Source organism: Dendrobates tinctorius, unplaced genomic scaffold, assembly GCF_039654945.1.
Source record: "Dendrobates tinctorius isolate UK_male_01 unplaced genomic scaffold, ASM3965494v1 ptg000231l, whole genome shotgun sequence".
In the NCBI taxonomy this organism is placed as follows: Eukaryota; Metazoa; Chordata; class Amphibia; order Anura; family Dendrobatidae; genus Dendrobates; species Dendrobates tinctorius.
The window spans coordinates 10,035,378-10,062,928 of NW_027361898.1; the positions used below are offsets into that span (position 1 = coordinate 10,035,378).

Below are 27,551 nucleotides of genomic sequence, written 5' to 3' on the forward strand. Positions count from 1 at the left end.
GAAAAAGAAAGAGGGGAAGAAAGAACAGAGAGAGAAAGAAAGAACAGAGAGAGAAAGAAACAACAGAGAGAGAAAGAACAGAGAGAGAAAGAAAGAACAGAGAGAGAAAGAAAATGAGGGAAAGACAGAACAGAGAATGAAAGAACAGAGAAAGAAAGAAAAAGAGAGAAAGAAATAAAGAAAGACTCTACAAAGATACTATAGCAGCCCAGCTCCCATTGTAGTGCCCACCTGAGCCTCCCGGTGCAGGACCTATCATGATCCGCTCACATGGCCGGCATCCCTGATTCCAAGGCGATCCTGCTGTCTGCGCTGTCGGAGGAGGACACGGTGATGGATCTGAAGCATTCCTGGTTCCGTCACAATCTCCTCAAGAAATTATCTCATTTCCGGTCAGCTTCCAGCACATCACTTCAGGTGGAACGTCATGTGTGTGTTTTAAAATGCTCCTCGGGGCTCCGCCGTGTATTCCTGTGTCCGTGGGAAAAGCCCGCTTTGTATGCTTTGTACACACTTGGCTCCGCTCCGTACATCCCGTACACATATGGCTCCACTCCATACACACACAGCTCCACTCCGTCCACCTCGTACACGCGGGGCTCCTCTCCGTACACCTCGTACACGCGCGGCTCCTCTCCGTACACCTCGTACACGCGCGGCTCCTCTCCGTACACCTCGTACACGCGCGGCTCCTCTCCGTACACCTCGTACACGCTCGGCTCTCGGCTCCGCTCCGTCCACCTCGTACACACGGCTCCTCTCCGTACAACTCGTACACACACACGGCTCCGCGCCGTACACCTCGTACACACGGCTCCTCTCCGTACACCTCATACACACGGCTCCTCTCCGTACACCTCGTACACGCGGCTCCTCTCCGTACACCTCGTACACGCGGCTCCTCTCCGTACACCTCGTACACACGGCTCCGCTCCGTACACCTCGTACACACACGGCTCCGCTCCGTACACCTCGTACACACACGGCTCCGCTCCGTACACCTCGTACACACACGGCTCCGCTCCGTACACCTCGTACACACGGCTCCGCTTCATACACCTCGTACACACGGCTCCGCTCCGTACGCCTCGTACACACACGGCTCCGCTCCGTACACCTCGTACACACACGGCTCCGCTCCGTACACCTCGTACACACGGCTCCGCTCCGTACACCTCATACACACGGCTCCGCTTTGTACACCTTGTACACACGGCTCCGCTCCGTACACCTCATACACACGGCTCCGCTCCGTACACCTCATACACACGGCTCCGCTCCGTACACCTCATACACACGGCTTCGCTTCGTACACCTCGTACACACACGGCTCCGCTCCGTACACCTCGTACACGCGCGGCTTCTCTCCGTACACCTCGTTCACACACAGCTCTGCTACATCCACACTGTAAATCCTGACGCCACACATACCTCAACCAGCACCATGACAACAGCAAAGCAGAGTCTTGCAGACGGTAGAGGCAAGGCTGAGCGCACAGGACCTGTGATGAGGTCACAGGAGGGGCGGAGTCAGGGGTGACATGATCGGGGGGTCTGGACAAAGGCTCCTGATCATGTGACCCCCTGACTCCTCCCCTCCTGTGACCTCATCACAGGTCCTGCGAACAGAGCGAGCAGGCAAGCGAGTGCGACGCTGTGAGTGGCTGCGGGGGGGGAGGGGGTCTCATGCTAAGGCGAGGATGGGGTGCGTGGCGGCTTATCTCCCTGCAGTGCGGGAGGAACTTGGAAACTGTCACCGCCGTGCCCGCAGAGGGCCGGCGGCAGGAGCAACAGTGGCCGCAGCAGCTGGCAAGTGGCCAGATGATCGGGCGCTGCCTGCCCGCGGCCCACGTGACAGCGGCCCAGCGGGAAAATGCCCGGTTGGTTATATTGCCAATCCGGGCCTGCTGGCCATCTCCACAATGCTGCTTTCCACTTTCCTTCCTTTCCAGCACCTCACAGTTAGCGTCCCAGGACAGCAGCTGCGAATCTTGTCAGACAACGTGTACCCTCCGTTTCTTTGATCCTATATACTGTAGCTGCCTTTCTGGTGGGAATAACTGTGGTAAGTTGCTGTGGCCCATAAAGTGACCACAACTGTCAGCTTGCTAGTTGAGTTCGATGTCCACTCCACTAGGCTAGGGGCTGAGACCCTTTTGGGACCTGGTTTTTCCTCCACCTGACGTCTGTCAGCGTGGAATGAGCCCCTCGGGGAATGCTCTCCATTGTGTCTCCAGAAGAACCACTTTTCCTTTCATGGAGCTTTCTGTTTAAGCCAATCTGTCCAGCAACTCCTGCTGACAAGAGCTGATCTAGACATGTCTTGTCTCCTTCCCTTCCTCTGAGGGAACTCTCCTCACATACTATAATTCTCCTGCTCTCAACCTAAGCTCCGCCCACCTCCCAACACCCTTCGTGTACCAAGCAGGGGCCATAAAGGGTGCTCTGCTATTCTACGGGTGTGTGGGCTGCAGGTGTGAAATGTGGTCAGGTGCCTCCAGCTTACCTGGTCGTGGGATACAACACCCCTGGGTGAGGTGCAGTACCTCTGTGGCGACTGAACCCTCAGGGGCGCCACACAATTACCTTCAGAAGTCATATGGTTAGTGCAGGATGTCTGCCTGTGTGCAATCTAAGTGTCAAATGTCTGTCAAAATAAACACGCCTTTTTTGAGAGGCCACAGAGGTTGCAACATTAAGCAAGAGGTACCACTAACCAAACACCATTAAGACCAAGGAGATCTCCAAACAAGTCAGGGACAAAGTTAAGAAGTACAAGTCAGAGTTGGGTAATAAATATCCTAATCTCTGACGATCCTCTGGAGTACCATCAAATCCATTATCATCAAATGGAGAGAACATGGTACCACAACAAACCAAACAAAAGAGACTGCCCACCAAAACTCTCAGCCCAGGCAACGAGAGAATTAATCAGAGAGGCAGTACAGACACCAAAAGGTAACACTTAAGGAGCTGCACAGCTCCCATGCAAAGACTGGTGTATCTGTCCATACGACCACAATAAGCCATACACTACATAGAGGTAGCCTTTATGGAAGAGTGGGTAGAAAAAAGTCTTTACTTACAATTTTTGAGTGTAAGGCTCATTTTGAGTTTGCCAAAAGACATGTGGGAGACTAACCAAATGTATGGAGGAAGGTGCTGTACTCAGATGAGACCAAAATTAACCATTTTAGCCACCAAGGTGGCACCAAAGCAACCCAGCTCATCTCCCCAAGAACACCATCCCCACAGTGAAAAATGATGATGGCAGCATCATGCTGTAGGGTAAGTAGCTTTTCAGAAGCATGGACAGGGAAAATGGTCTGAGTTGAGGAGATGGATGTAAATACAGGGATATTCTTGAGCAAAACCTGTCTCAGTCTGTTAGTGATTTGAGACTTTGATGGAGGGTTTCCTTCCAACAAGACAATGACCTAAAGCATACTGCTAAAGCAACACTCAAGTGGGTTAAGGGGAAATGCGTAAATGTTCAGATTTCAGAGGAAACTACCTAACTTAAAGGAGCTGGAGCAGTTTTGCCTTGAGGAATGGCCAACAACCCCAGCAGAAAGCTTATAGAGACTTATCCAAAGCGACTTGCACCTGTATTTGCTGCAAAAGGAGGCTCTATGAAAGTACGAAATTTAGGGGGGTGAGTAGTTATGCACAATTAAATTTTCAGTTACTTTTTCCTATTTGTTGTTTGCTTCACAATAAAAAGAAAAGTCAATGTTCACAGTTCTAGGCATGTTCTTTACTTGAACTGATGCAAACCCTCAAAAATAAACAAAATTTCAGGTTCTGCCGTAGCAAACCACAAAAAATGCCAAAGGGTTGAAAACTAGTGTGTTTTTGGGGAGTTTAATGGGATTCTTGGAATATAATATATACAGTTGTGCTCAAAAGTTTACATACCCCAGCAGAATTTTTGCTTTCTTTGCTTTTTTTCAGAGAATTTGAATGATAACATCAAAACTTTTTCTCCACTCATTAGTTGTTGGGTGAAGCCATTTATTTTCAAACTACTGTGTTTTCTCTGTTTAAATCATAATGACAACCCAAAACATCCAAATAACCCTGATCAAAAGTTTACATACCCCATTTCTTAATACCATGTATTGCCCAATCTAACATCAATGACAGCTTGAAGTCTTTTGTTTCAGTTGTGGATGAGGTTTTTTATTTTCTTAGATGGTAAAGCTGCCCAATCTTCTTGGCAAAAGGCCTCCAGTGCCTGTAAATTCCTGGGCTGTCTAGCATGAACTGCATGCTTGAGATCTCCCCTGAATGGCTCAATGATATTGAGGTCAGGAAACTGAGATGACCACTCCAAAACCTTCAGTTTGTTATGTTGTAGCCAATGACAGGTTGACTTGACCTTGTGTTTTGGATCGTTGTCATGTTGGAATGTCCAAGTATGTCCCATGCGCAGAAGTATATGCTGATAACGTGCTGCATTCATCTTTCCTTCAACTTTGACAAAGTTTCCTGTGCCTTTCTAGCTCACACATCCCCAAAACATCAGCGATCCACCTCCATGCTTTACAGTAGGAATGGTGTTCATTCCATCATAGACCTTGTTGACCTCTCTCCATATGTAACATTTATGGTTGTGGCAAAAAGTTCAATTTTGGTCTCATGTCTCCCAATTACCTTGTTCTAGAAGTTTTGAGGCTTGTCTCTCTGCTGTTTTGCACTTTGTAGTTGAGATACTTTGTGGCATTTGTGCAGTAATGGCTTTCTTCTGGTGGCTCAACCAATCAGCCCATTTTTCTTCAAGTGCCTGCTTATTGTGCATCTTGAAACAGCCACACCACTAGTTTTCAGAGAGTCCAGTATTTCAGCTGATGCTATTTGTGGGGTTTTTTTTGCATCCCAAACAATTTTCCTGGCAGCTGTGGAAGAAATTTTTGTTGGTCTACCTGACCGTGGTTTTGTTTTTACAGAGCCCCTGAGTTTCCATTTGCTAATCACAGTTTGAATGCTGCTGACTGGCATTATCAATTCTTTGGATATCTTTTTGTATCCCTTTCCTGTTTAATACAGTTCAACCACCTTTTCCCATAGATCCGTTGACAATTCTTTTGCTTTCCCCATGACTCACAATCCAGAAACATCAGTGGCTGGATGAAAGATGCAAGAGTCTGTCTAGATCCCAGAAACTCACTCAGCTTTTATGCACACACACTGATTACAAGAAAACAGGTCACAGGTGAGAATGTTATCTTTAGTAGCCATTCTAACCCATTTGTGTCAACTTCTGTGCATGTTATCAGGCCAAAATTACCAGAGTATGTAAACTTTTGATCAGGGTCATTTGGATGTTTTGGGTTGTCATTATGATTTAAAAAGAGAAAACACAGTACTTTGACAATAAATGGCTTCACCCAACCACTAATCACGAGTGGAGAAAAAGTTTTTGTGTTATCATTCAAATTCTCTGCAAAAAGGCCAAGACAAAAATTCTGCTGAGGTATGCAAACTTTTGAGCACAACTGTATATCTATTTGTTTAACGGTTTCCGGCTTGATCTCGAGCCATGGCGACTTGATATATGAACGATCTGTAAGAAGATCGATCTTGTGCAAGCCAGGGTCTTCTCCGCAGTTATCTTGACAGTATCAAGCCCTCGGGGTCCCGGTCTTCCCTTCACTTTTTTCCTTCTATTCTTCTGATCAAGATGTCCTTCTCCAGTGATTGCTGTCTTTGTATGATGTATCCAAACTAGGCAAGTCGTAACATGGTGATTATTGCATCGAGTGACAAGTCTGACTTCATAGAATAAATCCTGAGTTTTTTACAGTAAGGGAGGAGACTTTCATTCAATAATATCATGAAAAAAACTCACCTTAAAAATCAAATTATTATTTACCTGCTAAAATGTTTTCCTGATATCTTGCCTATGTTAATTGTCTTAAGGCATTCACATTCCAGGTATAAGTTTTGAGATTTTTGCATGTATTTTCTCCGATTAGAAAACCAGTCACCAGGCAACCTGAGCTTTAATTACTTTAAGTGGTTCCTTATATTTTACAGTATGAGATGGAAAAAAAGAACAATGGATTTTCTTTGTTACATTTCCATTGCAAAATCATTTGACCTTCCTAATTGGAATGAAAATGGTTCAGATATTCCTCTCACTGTATACCTTAACAAATTGGGATCTTCATATTGTGCTATAGTTTTCATAGAGAGAATCCGATTACAAACTCAGCTTTCCTCAAATATCTAACAATTTATAGATATTATTGCATGTAGACTGAAGTGGAAGTGCTTCTTCTATACGCTGTCTAATACCTGACAGTATAATAACTCCTATTACATCAGTCGTGACAATTCACTGTCTAATTTTGCCTTCTTCTGTTTGTGAAACAAATGAGGATTAGTGTCATTTCCTCATACAAATACTTAAACTATGGCTATAGAAAGAGGAAGAGGTAATACGAGCAGCATAGTAGAAGCGTTGTCATAAATGTATATTTTCAGTTTATAATGGCCAGACATACGGTATATATGTGACAGTCGTGTAACAGCTAAATACACATTACTCATGTATAAAAGCTCCATAAATGTGTATTTGCTACTAATTCAGCTCATATCATAGCATGACACTGAGCTTCGAGGATCCAATTTGTTCCCAGCATCTGATTCTCAATTTCTGTGTGTGACTTTTAGAATGCTTGTATTGGGATATCATCATCAGGAAATAAATATTTTAAAGGGTTTTTCGGGATTTTAATATTGATGCCTTGACTTCAAGACGTGAGCTGTATCCAGCCCCAAAATAACACATGGGTTAAAAACCACTATTTTGCAATCCCTGGCCACCAAAATGACCTCAGTTGCTATGGGACATTGATCCTGTGGGCAAAAAATGGTTCCAGGGTCATATGATTGAGAGATCAGATGTCATTGTGCCGCAAAAATAGAGCAGCATAAGTCTGTGCCCTAGAGATGTGATCATGGGAAGCACAGTAACTTTTGTTATATTAAGCTTTTTAACGCTTCCTGCATCAACTACAGTTACCAAATTTTACCTGTAAAATGGTGTAACATTTTGTGTGTTGAAGTGCCTTTTGTAATTTATTTTTACTATTCCACTTTATTTCTTCCAAGCAAAGGTCCTTGAAACAAATGGTGACAGCATTCAAGAGTAGAAATAATTATATTTTAAAGCACTTTGGTACTAAGTTGTAATTGATTTAAAAAGAAAAAAGGAAATAACACTTTTTGCGTTACAGTTTACAGTGTGTAAATTATCAAGAAAGGGGGAAAGAAGCAAAACTTATCTGAGAAGGTTAGACCATGACAACTCAAGGCTAGAAATGATTCTTCAGAGATCCAATGGTGCTCAATTTTTAAAGAATACAAAAATCACAATATTCTGAACAAAAGTGCCACCATTTTAGATGCACATTTTTAATCTGCATACTCTAACTCTTATTGATCAGGTGGTTTATATACATAAAGTGCTCAGTATAAATAAGTACACCCCTTTAAACACTAAGAATTTAATCGATATCTCATTGAACAAAGGAACAAAATTTTGACAAGACTGAGTTTCATAGAACATTTTTTGCCCCATAACATGAAAGTAAGGTTAATAATATAACTTTTACTACAAAATCTTCAGTTTTAGTCAAATTAATTGATGCAAAAAGGAATACACCTTACATAAAAAAACTACTGCATCTAGTATTTTGTATTACCTCCATGATTACACTGGTCAATACAAAAAAATCATCAGCAAAGTTAATATGTCTGTTTTATGGAGTTTGATGTGCTGATTCCAAAAATATGCTTAGTTTTGCTCTATAACATAAAGTTTCTGACATAGAAGTATTTTTGTTATTACGTTACTTCTGCATTTTCAATGTATGTGGTTTTTCCTATGTTATTCCCAATTCTTTGCTTGCCTTACTTAATTGTGAATTTTCTTACAGGGACAACATCAGTAAAGGTTTTAGTGAGTTTTCTTGGAAGGAGTATTGTCAGTGCAGTCAACCAATGCCTGATTCTCAGAAAGTCACATGTTATGGGGAGGAGCTAACTGTTATGAAGCAGTGAGATTTGAGTTAGTCAGAAAAGGATGGTGATGGCAGCAAGGACTGGTATGTGAGACTCTGACAGGAGACAGGTATCAACAGGGATCTGAGCCCTGCCACGGGATGATAAAAGGGAACGCAGAGGACAGCCACCATTGTGAGAGGATTTTAACTGCATTCTGGGGAGAGCAAGTCGCCTCAGAGGGAAGAAAACAGCTCATCCACTGAGGTGTAACTGAGTGAGGGTCTCCACACAAAGATACGGAACGAAAGCAAAGCAGAACCACAGGGTTGCGGAGCAGAGAAGAACCACAAGGAGCGGAGCAGGGTAGAGCCGCAAGGCTGCAGAGAGGCACTGCAGTTTGCAGCAAGAGATTCTGCAGCAGCAGGAGCTACAGAAGGGAAATAGCATGGAACTGCAAGGTATGCGGAGAGAAACTGCAGCAAGAGGTTCTGCAGCATCAGGGGTGAAGCAAAGCAGAACCGCAAGGTATGTGGAGAGAAGCTGCAGCAAGAGGTTCTGCAGCAGCCGAAGCGGAGCACAGGCAGAACCACAAGTGTGCGGAGCACAAGCAGAACCGCAAGAGTGCGGAGCACAGGTAGAACCGCAAGAGTGCAGAGCACAGGCAGAACCGCAAGAGTGCGGAGCACAGGTAGAACCGCAAGAGTGCAGAGCACAGGCAGAACTGCAAGAGTGCGGAGCACAGGCAGAACTGTAAGTATGTGGAGCACAGGCCGAGCAGCAAGAGTGTGGAGCACAGGCAGACAGAAAGGACACAAGGATAGACACGGCAGGGAAAAGAGCCACAGACAAGGAGACCAACAGACAGAGGTTAGAACAGAGTTCAGACTAGGCAACGTACAGGGCAAGGCACAGAGACAGGGATAAGACGGACACAGGTATAGGACGGAGTTCAGACAACGCAAAGTACGAGTCAATGCACAGGAACAAGGACACAGACCAGGATATTCTGCCTCCTGGTGGGCGGAACGAGAAATGCACAAGGCACAGAGACAGGGATATAGAGACCAGGATATTCTGCCTTCTGGCGGGCGGAAAACATGACACAAAGCACATGGAAACAGATCTGGGTATGATGCCCCCCCAGAGCAGGCAGAGCAGACAGAGACAGGACAGGACCTGGCAACTCAGCAGCAAGACACTGACTGAGTAAAGGCGTTGCTCAGGCAGCCTCCACCAGGTGGAGCAGCCCTAAATACTAGAGGCCTCTTGGTAATTGGCCAGGGACACATTAGACAGGTGCACACTGATTCCATAAGAACCAGAGAGTGCCGGTGCCATCCCCCTATGCACTCAGCCAGGAAGCATGCAGAGAGCAGGCAGGAAGCAAGAGGCACACAGCATGGAATGGGCAGCAGACAGAAGTCACAGCATGGCCTGGAGCAGTGAGTAAGGAAGATGGGGGATGGGAGGCCATGCAGTGATACCGGCAGGGTTGTTACAGTTTATAATCCAAATAGCAGGAGAAAGGAAGAACTTGACTTTATCGCCAAAGTGACATCTTATTGTAATGAATCTTTATAAGAACTTATCTGTTACAAGTTATTTCTATGAATTCTCGGTGCAGTTTAGCATACCCCTAATTATGTAATGCTTTAACTATGTAAAGAGACAGCATCACATACCTACTACGTCTTTCCCACACCTTATAGACTCGTGAGTTGTCAAAATTTCATGCAGAACTCCCTGAAAATTCCTTGCACTCCTAAATTGTTTTAAGATGACCATATGACAAGTGTGAAATCTCTCGACTTTTATTTAACATCTACCAGGGATGTTTGGCAAAGTAGTGATGATATATATCACATCACAATCTTTTCTTCATTCCTTTAGTGATGTGAACTCAATGCAAACATCATAGCTAATAAAGCAACATTGTGCAGCGTTACTTACGTCAGATGGTTGACCACAGATTCTGGAGAAGGATATCAGGGCGAAATAGTGCTACCATAATAAAACCAATCAAAGCAATAATAAACAGTGAAATGACTACTTGTAAACTTTTACATGGGCATTAACAAGCCGTAAAGTACTTGAGATCTCAATAAATATCTAAAAACGAGATGTAGGTGGAGGTAATAATCTGAAAATCTTTGTATGTATGTCACAATAAGAGTAATATAACTAGTTGGTGGCCATCGTGATGGGCTGATGATGTTGACATCCAATGGTACACATATGTGAACCAACTATACATGCTTTCAACATGTAAGGAGGAAGGAGGATGGTGATGGCATGCCAATTAGTATGATCTAACTGTTGCTGGTTCTTCAGTGAAGTCAATTGGGTGCTATGAAGTTTTGCAGGTGTTATATGCCAACATTGTAGGAATTAGTAAATATTTTGTGCTGCGTTTTAGCATGTCTGGGAATCACATCACATACTGCCAAGCTATGTGCCCAAGTCTATAGCTTCCAAGCTGTACACCATAGACTGTTACCACTAAGCTATGGGCTGTAATCTGTCACACTGTGTTGTGGGCTGCAACAGGTAAAATTATGTACCATAGACTGTAATCACCAAGCAGTGTGAAAAACTTCGGACCATTGTCTGACTGTATCCATTATGATTTGTGCCTATCTGATTTATTGTTAAAGGGGTTGTCCACTACTCGGACAACCACTTATCAATCCCTATTTTTCCTCCTTGTAAAATATCAACACCTATTCTCAACTCCGATGCCAGCAGCATTCCAATGGTGTCAGTACTGGCTCTACCAGGGAATGCATGACATTGATAGGTCAAGCGATCCCTGTAGGCAATCAGCGCTGGCTTTACTCTAATATACTATGGATGAATCACATACATCTGGACTAAGTGAGAGCTTCTGCTCCCTCACTTCCTACAGATGTTGCACAACTAACAGTGGATACTGCATTGATACTGGGACCTCCATTTCCTCCTCCACATATACGTGGATTCACCTATAAACCAGCAGTGAACTCCATTGTCATAAATAACACTAACATCTCCTTTGGATATTAGACGTACAGCTCTACCTTTTAAAGGGAACCTGTCACCTGTTTTGGCAGCTATAAGATGCTGCCGCTGCCTTTCAGGGCTTATCTACAGCATTCTGTAATGAAAGATAAGAAAAATAAGTTTTATTATACTCACCTGGGGGGGCGGTCCGATGCGGTCCGAAATGAAAGATAAGAAAAATAAGTTTTATTATACTCACCCAGGGGGAGGGTCCGATGTTGTACGGTGCGATGGGTGTCTCATGTCTGGGTCTGGCGCCTCCCATCTTCATGCGCCGCCACCCTCCTGCTTGCTTTCTCGCTCCGAGCATCGCACTTCTGCACAGGCGTACTTCTCTGCCCTGTTGAGGGCAGTGCAAAGTACTGCAGTGTGCAGGCGCCAGGAAAGGTCAGAGAGGCCCAGCAAACTTATTTTTCTTATCTTGCAGGTCGTACCGGGGCTCATCTACAGAATTATAGAATGCTGTAGATAAGCCATGAAAGTCAGCGGCCACATCTTATAGTGGCTAAAACAGGCAATAGGTGCAGTTTAAATGGCGGTGGACACCGCTTAGCCACTGAAGCTCCAGTCTTTCTCACTAGTTTGGATTCCACTGAAACGGACACTGTGTCATTAAGTTTCCTAAACTTCTCTAACACAACTTAAAGCAGTCGATACACTAAGGAAGATATTTCGACCGAAAAGTCTATTGTTTTTATACTATTGTGGACTGCATTAAATTGATTTTCAAAGCATCTATCTGAGTGCCAGGTTTATTTTACTACATTGTGAAACAGCACCTAATAACTTCCTATTGTATCACATTGTAATCTCCTGCGACTGAGACACAAAGTCACAAATATTTCCAAATGTGTTGGATTTTCTGTCGCTGGATGCAAGTTGCATGGAAATAACTTTCCATAGACTTCAACACAAGTTACATGTGACTGTGACTTGGCCATTTTTTTTAATACAAACTCATAGCTATAAACTAGTGTGACAGCAAATTGCACACAAATTGCATAAATGCAACTTTTCTGAGAATTGATGTCACTGTGGTCCTATTGTGCATTCTTTAGAGATTTGATGCTCCTATTCCCCAAATTAAAATGCATACTTGGCTTTTCCAGCTGTCACATGATAAATTCTGTCCTCTTATGTGGCAGAAGTCCATAAAGACCTCCATACATGAAATTAATCTTTTGATGCCTAGTAAGGAATTCGCTTTAGGTTCTGAATGTATGGGGGAAAGTGGCAAGAAGCCAATCTCACTTGTCCAAAATAATTAACTATAGAGATGGAGAAGTGAGTCACAACTCTAACTATCCCTAAACTCATGTCATGATTTTGATGTTTGAAGACGTCTAGAAATAAAAGACCCATACAATAAAATAATTTTCATAATGATATAAGAAATTACAGGTGGTGGGGGTAGACAGAGAAAACTATTTTTATCACTTATTTAAGACAAGTTGATGGCTGACTCATTTGCTCTTGACATACAGTATATTTTAGGTTTCCATAAAATATATTTTACTTTCCCTAAATGAGATTGAAAAGATTTGTACTTCAACTTTGACCCTTTAGAAATTTAGAAGAATTATTTTCTTACTTTTTAGATATCTTTATTATTCCAAACTACATAGAAATTAGAATGTTAAGGTCCCATACGTCCACCCCTTGAGCTCCACAGAAACGTTCTAAAAAATCTGGAAGCCGTTGTATGATTTTTACTAAAACTGGCAAGAAAAAAAAAATTTTGTATGTTAATTGTAGAATTGTAGGTAAATATGGAATACATTTCTAAATTCCTTCATTTTTCACTCTATCACAGGGCAGCAAGAGATATAGGTGGGCCTATGGGAATTTAATAAAACTAATTAAAACTTTTAAAATTCTAAAAAGTTAAAACTAAAGTACAATTTTTAATCTGCTCATAAAAAGAAAAATTAATTTCATATACATTTGAAATATACGTGAAGAGCACATACGTCCGCCTTTAACCTCGCCTGACATCAGTGATAAAACTCATTTTTATCCACACTACCTCTATCTATTAGATATAAAAGACCTATAAAAATAAATATTGTTTAGCTTATATGAGTGTTATAAAATGTTGTCATATACTATTAATTTTTAGTTTATTTCTGCTTGCCAACAGTGAATACAAATTCTTGTTTACAGACGCCCGACTGTTGTTAATGGTGCGTCATCTTTGTATACTCGGGCATAGTAGATGCTCAGAGGCAGAAAAAAGAATGTCTTTGTTGGTACTTGGGATCTAAGGGGTAAGGTTTTTCCTTGTGGATAGTGACATGCCAGGTGTGAGGAGACTTAAATGCCTTTGGGAGATGAAATATGCAAATTGTCTCTTCAGCGAGGAAGAGGATTTGAACTCTCGTTCCACTTTATTGAAAGTAGCAATTCTACAAATCAATATTGACCCTTTAATGAGCCTTGCAATATGACTTAGGATAAAAGCCAAATCAAATGGCTTTTATCGTAAGTCATATTACAAGGCTCATTAAAGGGTCGAAAATGACTTGAAGAATTGCTACTTCCAATAGATGGCGCTAGAGTTCAAGTCCTCTGCATATTTGGTGGTAGATATAACCATAGAGTTTAGAAAGCAAAGAACAGTCATATAACTTTAATGATAGATTATGTCTTTATAGTATTTATAAAATAAGTAAACAATGCAGTAGAATTCATCATCTGCAACATCAGATATAACCCACAGGAAAATTGTCCACATTGCAACCTGTGTATTAGAAGCAAAAAATGAATGGGTTATACTCACAGGACAGTTATGCACTCTTGAAAGACAGATTCCTGGATGATATGCATCTGATTTCCCTCCAGGTCTCTAAGAACAAGAAAACTATAGTTTAACAAGAACATTTTTACAGACCAGGAAAGGATGTGGAGAGAAAAGCAATCTATACACAAGTGACTTATAATCATATAATCTCCCTGGTGACTCTCAGCAGCTGTTGACTGGCTGCAGCAATTACTTAATAAAACCATGTCATATGAACACCAGGAGAGATCACAGGAGCAGCACCAGTATTTGAAGTAAGTAAGCACTATTTTATTTTTCTGCCTCCAGGTCAGCTATTAAAGGGAACCTGTCACCTGTTTTGGCTGCTATAAGATGCAGCCTCCGACTTTTCAGGGCTTATCTACAGCATGCTATGATGCTGTATATAAGCCCCCGGTCTGACCTGAAAGATAAGAAAAATAAGTTATATTATACTCACCTGGGGGGGCGGTCCGGTCCAATGGGTGTCGCAGGTATGGGTCTGGCACCTCTCATCTTCTTGCGACGCTGCCCTCTTGCTTTCTTCCTCGCTCCCAGCATCACACTTCTGAGCAGGCGTACTTCTCTACCCTGTTGAGGACAGAGCAAAGTACTGCAGGGCGCAGGCGCCGGGAGAGTTCAGAGAGGCCCAGCGCCTGTGCACTGTAGTACTTTGCTCTGCCCTCAGCAAGGCAGAGAAGTGCGGTGATGGGAGCGATGAAGCAAGCAGGAGGGAGAGCATTGCAAGAAGATGGGAGGCGCCGGACCTGCGACACCCATCGGACCGGACCGCATCGGACCGCCCCCCCGGGTGAGTATAATAAAACGTATTTTTCTTATCTTGCAGGTCAGACCGTGGACTTATCTACAGCATTATAGAATGCTGTAGATAAGCCCTGAATGGCAGCAGCCGCATCTTATAACAGTCAAAACGGGTTACAGGTGCACTTTAAGAATGAGTTATCCATTATAAATAAGTTGATCACAACTTCAAATATGCTGCCAGCATTCACCTTCCTTCACTCAAAGTATGTTGAACAGCACTGAAACATTTAGGGGCTGCAAGGAGGGCATCAGCGGTCTAGACTCACTATGGGTATGTAGCCTTTATCTCTTATGGCAGGGTACATTATTGGTATACAGGGTACACCTTATAAATAATTGCATTGTCTACCATTTAGTGTTGACTATACTCATGCCGCATTGATCTTTTGATTCTGCGTCCCCAAGTCCACAGTTCTTTAATTGTTATCATGTATTTTTTTGTCTGACATGTTTTAATGTGATGTTCTAATAAAACGTACTTGATTTATATTATCCTTTGGTGGATCTCAGTTTACTCCGTTCTCTTTCTAGTTTGCTATAGTATTAGGAGTAACTCCACTGCTGTAATTACAGTGGGTATTCAGACCCATTGAAATTTTTCACTCTATGTTTCATTGCAGCCATTTGGTAAATTCAAAAAAGTTCATTTTTTTCATTAATGTACACTCTGCACCCCATCTTGACTGAAAAAAACCCCAGAAATGAAGAAATTTTGGCAAATATATTAAAAAGGAAAATTTGAAATATCACATGGTCATAAGTATTCAGACCCTTTGATCAGACACTCTTATTTAAGTCACATGCTGTCCATTTCCTTGTGATCCTCCTTGAGATGGTTCTACTCCTTGATTGGAGTCCAGCTGTGTTTAATTAAACTGATAGGACTTGATTTGTAAAGGCACACACTTGTCTATATAAGACCTCACAGCTCACAGTGCATGTCAGACCAAATGAGAATCATGAGGTCAAAGGAACTAGCCAAGGAGCTCAGAGACAGAATTGTGGCAAGGCACAGATCTGGCTAAGGTTACAAAAGAATTTCTGCAGTACTCAACTTTCCTAATAGCACTTTGACCTCCATAATACTTAAATGGAAGAAGCTTGGGACCACCAGAAGTCTTCCCAGACCTGGCCGTCCAGCCAAACTGAGCAAACGTGAAAGAAGAGCCTTGGTGAGAGAGGTAAAGAAGAGCCCCAAGATCACTGTGGCTGAGCTCCACAGATGCAGTAGGAAGATGGGAGAAAGTTCCACAAAGTCAACTATCACTACAGCCCTCCACCAGTCAGGCCTTTATGGCAGAGTGGCCCGACGGAAGTCTCTCCTCAGTGCCAGACATATGAAAGCCCGCTTAGAGATTGTTAAAAAAACACATGAAGGACTCCGAGACTATGTGAAATACGATTCTCTGGTTTGATGAGACAAAGATAGAACTTTTTGGTGATAATTCTAAGCGGTATGTGTGGAGAAAACCAAGCACTGGTCATCACCTGCCCAATTCAATCCCAACAGTGAAACATGGTGGTGGCAGCATCATGCTATGGTGGTGTTTTTCAGCTGCAGGGACTGGACAACTGGTTGCAATTGAAGGAAACAGGAATGTGGCCAAGTACAGAGATATCCTGGATGAAAACCTTTTCCAAAGTGCTCTGGACCTCAGACTTGGCCGAAAGATCACCTTCCAACAAGACAATGACCCTAAGCACACAGCTAAAATAACAATGGAGTAGCTTCAGAACAACTCTGTGACCATTCTTGACTTGCCCAGCCAGAGCCCTGACTTAAACCCAATTGAACATCTCTGGAGAGACCTGAAAATGGCTGTCCACCAACATTCACCATCCAACCTGGCGGAACTGGAAAGGATCTGCAAGGAAGAATGGCAGAGGATCCCCAAATCCAGGTGTGAAAAACTTGTTGCATCATTCCCAAGAAGATTCATTGCTGTATTAGCTAAAAATGATGCGTCTACTCAATCCTGAGCATATGATATTTCAGTTTTTCTTTTTTAATAAATTTGCAAAAATTTCTACATTTCTATTTTTTTTCAGTCAAGTACATTCAGTCAAGTACATTAATGAGAAAAAAAGAACTTTTTTGAATTTACCAAATGGCTGCAATGAAACAAAGAGTGAAAAATATAAAGGGGTCTGAATACTTTCTGTACCCACTGTATATCCCTGCCATATGTTGGGAGAATGGTACTTTAATATACTCTTGGCCCCAATACAAAATTGTGTTTTTTGATTATTGTTTTAGCATTGAAACATAAGCAAATTAAAAATTCCTTGGACATCAAGTTTTTAATGTCTTCACAAACTAAGATAAAGGAAATAAACCCGTACAACAGCAGGAAACTATAACTTTAGACCAGACCTTGGCAAAGTGCAGACCGTGGGCCACATGCTGCCCTCTGACGGTTCCAGTCTGGGTTGCGAATCAAGACAGTGAAAAGTCTGAAAACAGTGGACCATGATGCCCTTCACCGCCTTGTGTCCCAATATACATTGGTGGAGGATGGAGCTGCCCACCCCTTCTTCCATCAATCAGTGTTTATGATTGAGACTGAAGGCATGATGACATCACTACATCGTGCCTGCTGTGCCAAGCGTCATAAGATAAAAACTATTGAAACCATTAGTTTAAAAATAAAAAAAATTGTTAATAGTAATGTTTACAATGCATACTTACAGCCAGTTAAGACGAGGCATTTCTGCACATAAGGAATTCTTTGGAATTTCACTAATAGAATTGTTCAGCATGTACCTGATTGAGAACAATGAAATATGATTATATTCATAGTCTTGAGATTAATTCATTGCCGAGTCCATGGAAAAATGTTAAACCCACTGATCAAGGTCATCTCTTACTGAATGCTTTGATGAATGTAGAGGAAGAGCAGCCAAAAATATCTTTAAGTTAACATGCAAATTGTCTCTTCAGAGAGGAAGAGGACTAGAACTGTAGAGCCACCTACAGGAAACAGCAATCCTAAAAGTCAATAACGACTCTCTATTGAGCCTTGTCACTTTACCAAAACAGATAAAATAAACATTTAAAAATTGGCTGCGTGGCTGGAAAGAAGTCTTTTGCTACAATATTCAATGGATGGTTCTTTATTGTCCACTACGCGTTTCAATGCCATACTGGCATCTAAATCAAATGTAATAAAAAAGCCAACAGGTTACACACGTTGGTACATGGAGGTATTTATAGATCAAAATGGGCACTAAAAAACTTAGAGATCCACCCCCAAGGGGTGGGTTGGGGTTCATATTCAAAATGAGGCTGGAAAGACAAAAGAGGAGGAAGAACAAAATTTAAAAAAAACGCTTTGAGGGTTTGGATTTAAAATTCAATGGGAAACCTGGATGACAGAAAGCAAAAAAGGAAAAAAAATAGTGTGCAAAGTGCAAGAAATACTACATTAAAGAGCTGATAGGACAGAGCCTTGTCACATGACAGGATAAAAACCAAAATCTCAATTTGTTTTGGGGTAGAGAGTTCTAGTTCTCTTCCTCGCTGAAGAAAAAATGTGCATATTTCTCAGAAGAGCAAGGCAAAAGCTCAAAAGTCTCCTCACCTTGGCATGTCAAGCTTCACATGTCACTCTCCGCAAGGAGAAATGTTACCCCTTGGATTAAAGTTAAAAGTAAGCGATTTCCTATTTTCTTTGTGCTGTTAATGTATTTAAGAAATCAATGTAAAGTGCAGATTTTTTTTCTATCATCTGTCAGCACTTTAAGAAGATAAGAGTAAGTATTCCTAGTGACTGGAGTTATATTCCCTCATGACTTAGTTTGATCTTTTGTCATGATTAAGTATAAGTAAAATGACTTACAAGAAATACAGAGAACTCAGCCCACTGAATGCTCCAGGATTGATGTTAGCAACTTTGTTATTATCTAATATCCTGCAAGAAAATACGAAAAAAAATGTAAATAATTCTAAAAAACAAAAATAATGGAAAAATAGTTTTGGAGAAAAACAGCTATGATCAACTGCAAAATATGTAGCCTAAATGAGTGTGGTAAATGAGTCTGACTAAGGAAAGGGAATAATTATTTGATGCTTCCTATATAATATTATCATTACTACCTTACAGTTGTCCGTTTTAAATGAAACAGTATTTTAGTGATTAAGTGTTGCAGAATGTCACACACCCGTCCCACACGGGACTTGAATGTGACTGTATGGGGGGACTCTGCTTCTAACACTCACTATCATCTAGCATTAGGCTGACAATGAGCTTCGTGATCCCTCCTGGTAGTTCACACATCCCATCTCATGCTGCCACCACTCGCCATTAGGTTTGGTTAGCAAGACGCCTGCCCTGGGTAACACGCCAGTCCTCGTACACCCAGCTTTTCCAATCACCCTGCTAGTACACTTCATGCCCTCTGGCATACACAAGGTCAGACAACCAGGGTGCACTTTCCATCTACAAGGCTGCTAAGAGCAGCAAGGAACAACTTATTCAATTTTCGATTTACGGTAATATACAAAAAGAAATACAGTGCTTATAAAAAAGACAAAAACTATCAATAATTGCATACACACAAAGCAAAGGACTAGAAAACAAAAAGGGCTAAAGAATGCCTTACAGATTACATCGGTGAGCGATTGTTTGCAGAGGAGATCACCGCAGAAATTTGTATAGATATACAATTCACGTTGTGTCACCTGGATCTGATAAAGAGTTTGGAGGAGAAATTATAGAGACTGTGACATCGGCGGCCGTGCCCGCCGATGCCCCTTCTGCGGCGGTGCCCGCCGCAGCGTCCCCTCACCTGCGCCCTCCTGTCCACGCGCACTTCCGCTCTGGTCTCCGCTCTGCTGCGGGTAACCGCGCCGGCCTTAGGCCGCGCACGCGCGTTCCCCCGCTCTCTTCTGCTAGTAGGGGGCGTCGCTGAGGGGCGGGTCTGTAGGACGTACTTCCGGGTTCTGGATATATCAGGCGTCCGCTCTATTCTGAGGGCGCCTGGTGATTGTGTGTGACTTCCTGCACCCATCGGCCCATACCTACTCTAGTGAATCCTGCCTATCCTTTTGCTGTCTTCCCCTGTGTGCTCTGTGGCCTGCTCCACTTCCGTCTGTCTGTCTCTGCCCTGTTCCCCCTCTCCGATCCTCCTCCTGTGGACTCCTGGCCAGTATTTTCCGCTATCCCATCCTGCCATCCTTGTTCTGCCTGCCTGTCCATCGAGCCGTCCCTCCTGGCACCGGCTGTCGCGGTTCTGCCCCCTGCGGTCCTGCCCCTAACGATCCCTGTACAGGGGTCGGTCTTCACCAGGTGCGCTCGGCCCAGGGGCTCCTGATCCACGACCCAGAGGGTCCACTCTTGGACGTATTAGACCAGAGGTGTCACAGAGTCTCCTGGTAATGTTAGAGGAGGAAGGCTAATTGTATGCATAATTTGGTTTAATCTGTGGTTTTCAAAGGCTGAAAATTCCAACGCCTGAATCCACAGAAGTGAAGAAGTCCCAGATCACAGATATATCTGTGGATAATGTTGGTATCAGATTATTGGTACAGCATGGAAATATAGCAGTTCCATTACCATGGGAGGCCTCCGATATGGGCTATAGGCGACCCGTCTACATTAGAGGACGTATCTTCTCCTTTGCTGTAGCAGCTATTTAGTAATGCGGACATTTGCTCTTCCAGAAACAGTCAGCTACTAACTAATAAATGATTATACACACAGGAGATGCTGCCAGATGTCCTGTGATGTTGGATTTATTTACCCAATCCATAAAACAATCCATAACCAACCCTGAACATCACTCACCACACTTTCTATGGTAAAAAAAAACAATAGAGATAGGGACAAAGCAGAAATTCTGCATTTACCTGTAGCCCATAGTTTATCTTTCAAAGTATGAGAAAAGTGGGAGTTAATAACTAGGATTAATTAAATGGAGAGTAACAATAATGGGTGTAAATACTCCTAACAACTAAACTAGTGATGAAACATTGGCGATCATCAGATCCTCCCAGCCTGTCTGAGATGACCTCCTCTCTAGACCCCACACTTTCTCTTAGACTTTCTTCTGTATATATGGTTGCCAGTATGTTGTATTAGTGTGTAATCCAGTGAAATATCTTCTCCCAGATTCTGCTACTTTACTGACAAAATTTGTGATGAGCGAACGTGCGCGGATAAGGTGTTATCCGAAAATGCTCGGGTGCTAACCGACAGACAATCCCTGCATGTGTTGCAACTGTTGAACAGCCACGAGACATGCAGCTGCGGGGACTCAAACATATTAGATGAACATGTCGAAGTCACTCGGTTAGCACACGAGCATGGTCGGATAACACCTTATCCCAGCACGTTTGCTCATTAGTAGTGCCCCTATACCAGTACAACTAAGTTCCTGTCTGCACACGTGGCTCCTTACATTGGCAGTTGACTGTATGACCTAGGCAGATGATTTCTTCCTTGTGCCTATCACCTTTCTGGCCTAAATTCACTTTCATAGACAGTTGGTTGTCTTTGAATTCATAGAGTTATTAATAGAGGTCTATAGCTTTCATTCACCTATCTCTGCTCTGCAGGGAATACATGACCAATGTAAAGTAGGACTGCAGAGTCCATTTTAATAGCGCTTGCTCCCAGAATGAATAGAAGTTTTCTCAGTTAATCCAAAGGATACCAACACAATAGTTGTCATTTATTATCAGACATAGTGAAAATATAATGCAATTAACCCCTTTCTGCCAAAGCCAGTTTTCACCTTCCTGTTTAGCCCTCATTTTTCAAATCTTATGTGCGACTTTAAGTGGTAACAACTTCTAGATATCCCAGAAATTCCAAGAATGCTTTTTTGTGACACATTGTACTTTATGTTAGTGGCAAATTTAGGTCAATATGATTTGCGTTCATTTATGAAAAAAAAATCCAATATTTGACAACATTTTTGCAAAATTCGTAATGATGAACCTTTAATATTTATTCCCTGAAAAACATCATTATACAGCACAAATAAATTATATTTCCCATATGTCTACTTTTTGGCAACATCATTTTTGAAAAGTCTTTTCTTGTTAGGATATTAGAAGGGTTAAAAGATTAGCAGCAATTTTTTTTAACAAAATTTACAAAAAATATTCTTTTGGAAACTTTTTTAGGGGCTTCTATGTTTAAATGCCCTAGACAATACTCTGTTTCAAAAACTACACCTCTCATTCAAAACGGGTAACAAAAACAAAGAATTTTATGTCATTTGGCCTCAAAGAAAAAATAAAATTTTGACCCCTAATTTTTGTTTTACCCCCATATTTTTTAATTTCACAAGGGCTAATAAGGTACAATTGAACCCTACAATTACGGTAGCTATGCAATTTATTCCAAATTTGGCAATTCCCTGTATGTAATCAGAAACTTGCTTGGAAGGAATACTTCTATTTGACTTTTGGAGGTCAGATTTTCCTGCAATAGTTTGCTGGCACCATTTGCAAAGCCTCTGAGGTACCAGAGCATAAGAATCCTCCCGTCAAGTGACCTTATGTTAGAAATTACACCTCCATGTGAATTCATCTATGTATGTAGTGACTATTTTTTTTTTTCTTTTCAAATAATTTTATTGGTTTTCAGTAATTAAACAGGGTAAGGGAAGGAAGGTAGGAAGGGAGGAAAGGGAATGGGAAGTAAAGAACCTTGTACAGGTATGGAAAAAATTTAAAACTAGAGAACCCAAAAATAGGCATTAAATAGCATATAGCAAATAACAACATAAAAGGAAAAGAAAATCGCCAATCCTTATTATGGGGTAACATTCTTGGAAGGAGATACAACATCCCGGTACTACAACGGCCATGTTTAGGCCTCAAAATATAATACCTCTTAATAGGTCTATTTGATATGGAATTTGTTGTTCCAAGTCTTCCATTTTTTTGTATATTTGTGGATGTGATTGTTGTTAATCGCAAATCTGAGTTCTAAATCACTATGTTGGCCTATTTTATCGATGTAGTGACTATTTTGACTCCACAAGTATTTTCCAAAAATAAGCAAACATTTGGTGTTACAGATTGAAAACTGGAAATATACCAGGTAGGGCACAATACATTGTGGATTCTTTCCATAATTGTGGTTTGATTTTTTTTCATTTTTTATTTATTGTTTTTATATCTTTTTCCCTATATTAAAAAAATATATATTTATTTTTCCTATGGCACTTGATGTTTCACTCATATGATTAGTGGTCTAATACCATGTAAAACTTGTGTATTGCAGCATATTGAAACTGAGTCATATGCTTTGGGGAGTTTGACCCCCTCCAGGGCTGTGCAGAACCCTTGTCCACCCATTGCTCCCTATCCCTGGTTTTGCTTCACTTCCCAGTTCATATAAGGCCTGGCTTGGCACACGCAGAAGTAGGACATTAGTGATAGCATCCAATTGAGGTCTCCTTGTTGCGGTTGGATGAATTTATGCATTTTGATAAAAAAATGTTAACCAAGCACTTCACATTTCTAATGTGAATAGCAATAGAGGAGTTCATGTATTTATTAATTGTAGTGTGCTGATGCATAGTAAATCTATGTGTTAGGATATTAGAATTGTCTGTGTTACCCTGACAGGAGGCCTATTAGACCCTGCTTAAAACAGGGCTTGACAGGCCACCATATCTGGAGACTCAGAAATCATACTTTGACCTGTCGTTGCCATGACCACAATTGGTACCCCATAATCACACTGTGGATGGAAGGGATGGGGATGGCAGTAACATGAGAGGATGAAAAGAGGAGCTCCCTCCCACAACCCTCTAAATGCTGTAGTTGCTATTGAATGCAGCATAGAAAGGGTTAAATAGCCAAAGACAGTGCTGATACAGGCCTCGGCTATTTCTGCAGGTGCTCTGCTTTCATTTAAGCCAAGCTTCAGTGGTGATCATGCTGGGCACCACTCCTGTGCATGCATGATTACCATGTTGTACCTGTACATCAGTTTGTAGGAGAACCTCCTAGAAAAATACATACTATTATGACTGACAAAAAACAGAAAAGTTATGGAAAGTAACAGGAAAATGATCACTGTCAAGATTCTTGGATAGGAAGTTCTGTGAATGGAGACTACAAGTTTGCAGGAAAAAGTATGTATAATCTAGAGGCAAACTAGCAATTTATTTCTAAGTCCAATCATTTCATATTTTATAAGGATTATGCCTACGACAAAAGGGCTAGTATATGTACACATTATAGTTGAGCAAAAAGCTTTGCAGGAACCTGGTCCAACAGACATGTAGGTTGTCCTTGGTCGCCGGACCCAAGCCCTGCGAGCCTAATAGTTAGGCCGGGGTCACACTTGCGAGTGTGATGTATGTAAGAAACTCGTGCGCGTCTCTCACAGCAATACCCAGCGCTGCCGCCGGCACTCGGGACCTGAGTGTGCAGCTGCATGTATTTCTATGCCGCCAGGTATTGATGCGCGTTTCGTGCATCACACTCGCAATTGTGGTCCTGGCCTTACTGGCATCCCTGACAGCTCTTCTAATTACTATGCTCTGTGTTCATTCATCACTGCAGTGTGAAATATGCATGCCCAGACTGCTGAACAGACATGGTGCCAGGGATGCCATCAGATAGGAGGAGATATGCCAGTCCCTGGTCCAAAGAACACAGAATACCAAGAAAGCTGCTAGACCAGGGCCCTGCAAACATTTTTGCATAACTTTAGTAGTTATTAGGAATATTATTATTATTTACTATTCTAGGGACACATCTAATGCTGCTACTATTTTGTGGGTACTCTATGGCACTATTAGTTTTATGAAAGCAAGTGCTGTGGTATTGAAGATATACGAGCCAATCCATCAAATTTACACATTATTTGCACTGAAAGCACAATGATAAAATAAACTGCATACTCTTGTTTTCAGAATTCATCTGATGAGACAAAGAGCTGTCATGATTCTGTTTTCCAAAATAGAAAGCTAATTTTGAAAAAAACGTCACACTCCTAACTTACACAGCCATCAAATTTTAGCAAGGAAAGAAAAATGGAAAAATGAAAAAGCTTTCTTCTTTCTAACAAATCAGAATTATTTTCATGTTAGATATCCAAAGTAAAGTATGCACCTAAATAAAAATACTAGGAGAGGTGCCCAGATAAATACATAATACACAGAGTGATCTGCAAAAGAGTTATGAAATGTTAATCAAAATTAGTGATGCACCTAGGGATGAGTTAATCAATTGGTTATGGTGATGGATTCATTAAATGTTGGCATATTTTCCAGACCTTATCTGATAGTGGGTTATTTGATATTCAAAAACAGCTGCCAGTCATTACAATGATTATTGACAGAAAACTATGCAGAATTTCACTTACAGAGTCTTTATCTTTGTTTGATATTTATAGGACTTTTCCTTGGCATGTGCTTATAAAACTTATGCAAATGATGTGAAAACATTACAGATGATTGATTCTTTTGGAATTTGAATCTGCCATCTTTCTCAAAATTTTCCTAAAAATTTGATTTCCTGTTAATTGATTTGTCGTGAATCACCAGTAATGCAAAGCCTCCAATTGCCTGGAAAGGGTTTTGTAACAGTCTGAGTTTTCGTGGGACATCATTGATCCAATTTTGAGTTCTTTAATGCAAACTCAGCCTTTGAAATGTCAAATTGACCTTACCATATCTAGCTATGGCTAAATGGATAGTAACTGGTAGTAATCAATAGGCTGTTTAACAGCATATCTCACTAACAGATTATTACACTTTTTAAGTTCTGCAAATATTACAAAAATTATCCCTTTATTGATCACAGATGCCTGCCTGATTTGAGCATGACAGTGTGATGTATGTCTTTGCAACTGTCACGCTCAGGTCTGGAGAGCAGAGAGCCAGTAAAAGGTTTACGATGCAATCTTCGCACAAGTTATATGGCAGTCTGTCTCTGTCCTAAAGAATAAGGGTATGTTCCCACGGTCAGTAAACGCTGCGGGTTGGACGCTGCGTACATCCGCAGCGTCCAACCCGCAGCGGCCAGATGTTACAGCATAGTGGATGGGATTTCATGAAATCCCATCTCCACTAAGCGCTGAGGGACGCCTCCAGCTTCCCTGCATAAACAGACATGTGGCACGTCTTTCCAGACTGCAGCATGTCTATTTATGTTGCGGAAACGCTTCATCTCTGCAGCATAAATTACCCATACACTATCATTAGATGCGGTAAAACCGCATTATCTTTATAGTCAAATGCATATTAAGTGCGGAAACGCAGCTTACTACGCATGTGAACTAATTTAAATAATGTCTTACCTTGTGACACAGCCGAAAGTTTTCGGCTGGTTAACAAATATAGAGGGGCTCCACACCATTTTTTTAAAATTATTATTTATTTAGTAAAAAGGAGGGGACCTCTCTGTGCTTTCCTCCACTTCCTGTGTCATGTACTTCTGGTTGTGTCACAAGATTCACCATTATGTAAATTAGTACACATGTGTAGTAAGCTGCGTTCCCGCACTTAATACGCATGTGACTAGGAAGATAATGCGGTTTTACCGCATCTAATGAAAGTGTATGGGTAATTTACGCAGCGGAGACAGAGCATATCCACTACATAAATAGACATGCTGTGGTCTGGAAAGACATGTTGCATGTCCGTCTCTGCGGGTGAGCCACGGGCATCGGTTGGTCCACTATGCTGGAACAGCTGGATGCTGCAGGTTGGACATTGCGGCTGTATGCAGCGTCCAACCCACAGCGTTTACTGACCGTGGGACATACCTCAATATATATGCAAATAGGAAATCACTTTTTATCCTTCCCAGAAGCCAACTTTCAATTAGCTTTATTTCAAGTGACAAAAAACGCATGCAATGAAAAATGCATTAAAACGCATGTAAAAACGCATAAAAAATGCAGGTGACCTCAGATGCAGATTTGGTGCAGATTTCACTTGCGTCAAATCCTGAGCCATTCCTGACCATGGGAACATACCCTAAAGGGGGTTTTACACATAGCGATATCATAGCGATAGCGATACCGATTTTGTGACGTTATAGCGATATCGCTAGAGATATCGCTATATGTGATACTTACCTCCGACCGGCTCCCCCGCTGTCCATCGCTGATCGTGCGAGAATGTCCGGCTCCATTTCTCGTCGTCCGCTTCCTGCTGGGCTTCCTGCTGGCGCCGACGTGCGACGCGTGGAGGCGGGCGGGAGGACATCAGGATTGCTGTGTGTGAAAGGTGAGTATCGTGCGCTGCGTCGCTGCTGCATCGCTGTGAGGTCTGCCTGTGTGACAGCTCACTAGCGATCATTTAGCGATGCACCAGCTATCTTGACCGGGTCGGATCGCTGGTCGGATCGCTGGTGCATCACTAAATGTAAAGGGGCCTTAAGATGGGGCAGCCAATTAACTGTCCAGCTGTTTATAAACAGCACTGGCAGCCCCACCAAGATGAGTATACTACAGATATAACACAATGAATAGGTTACAGATGCCCGACAGAGCGGAGAAATCTGCAGTGGTGGCAACAGAGCAGTGTACAACACAATGGACAGCCAGGACGCTGATGTCATCTAAACATTGGCATCAGCCATAGGTCAATGAAAATCATCACTGATCCATGCTTGACTTACTTGGGCAAATTGAAGGTTTTCCACATTTATGAAGGACAAACTAGTACACTTGTGTTTATTAAAAGAAACCTCTCACCAGAAAAATAACACTATTAGCCTGCAGATAAGGCGTTAATCTGAAGGTTAATAGCATTACTAACATGCCCGAGGCCAGCATGTAGCTTAACGCTGCGGGGAGAAATTTAATTGTATTCTCCTCGGCAGCATTCGGTTTTGGTCATGGGGGGCGGCATCGGCGCAGGTTCAGTCACTGCTCTGAAAATACAGAGCATTGGTTGTAACTGCGCCTCCAGCCCT

The 27,551-nt window shown here is 42.1% G+C and overlaps 1 protein-coding gene across 1 annotated transcript in view; it reads right to left on the reverse strand.

The window, feature by feature from the left end:
• Positions 1-27,551, reverse strand: part of LOC141059900 (relaxin receptor 1-like) — a 532,911-nt gene that overhangs the window by 185,301 nt on the left and 320,059 nt on the right. The window contains exons 8-10 of the mRNA XM_073556105.1: positions 18,496-18,567; positions 17,346-17,420; positions 13,832-13,897 (exon numbers count right to left, since the gene is read on the reverse strand). Of these exons, the coding sequence (XP_073412206.1) occupies positions 13,832-13,897; positions 17,346-17,420; positions 18,496-18,567 (213 nt within the window). The remainder of the gene's footprint in view (positions 1-13,831; positions 13,898-17,345; positions 17,421-18,495; positions 18,568-27,551) is intronic.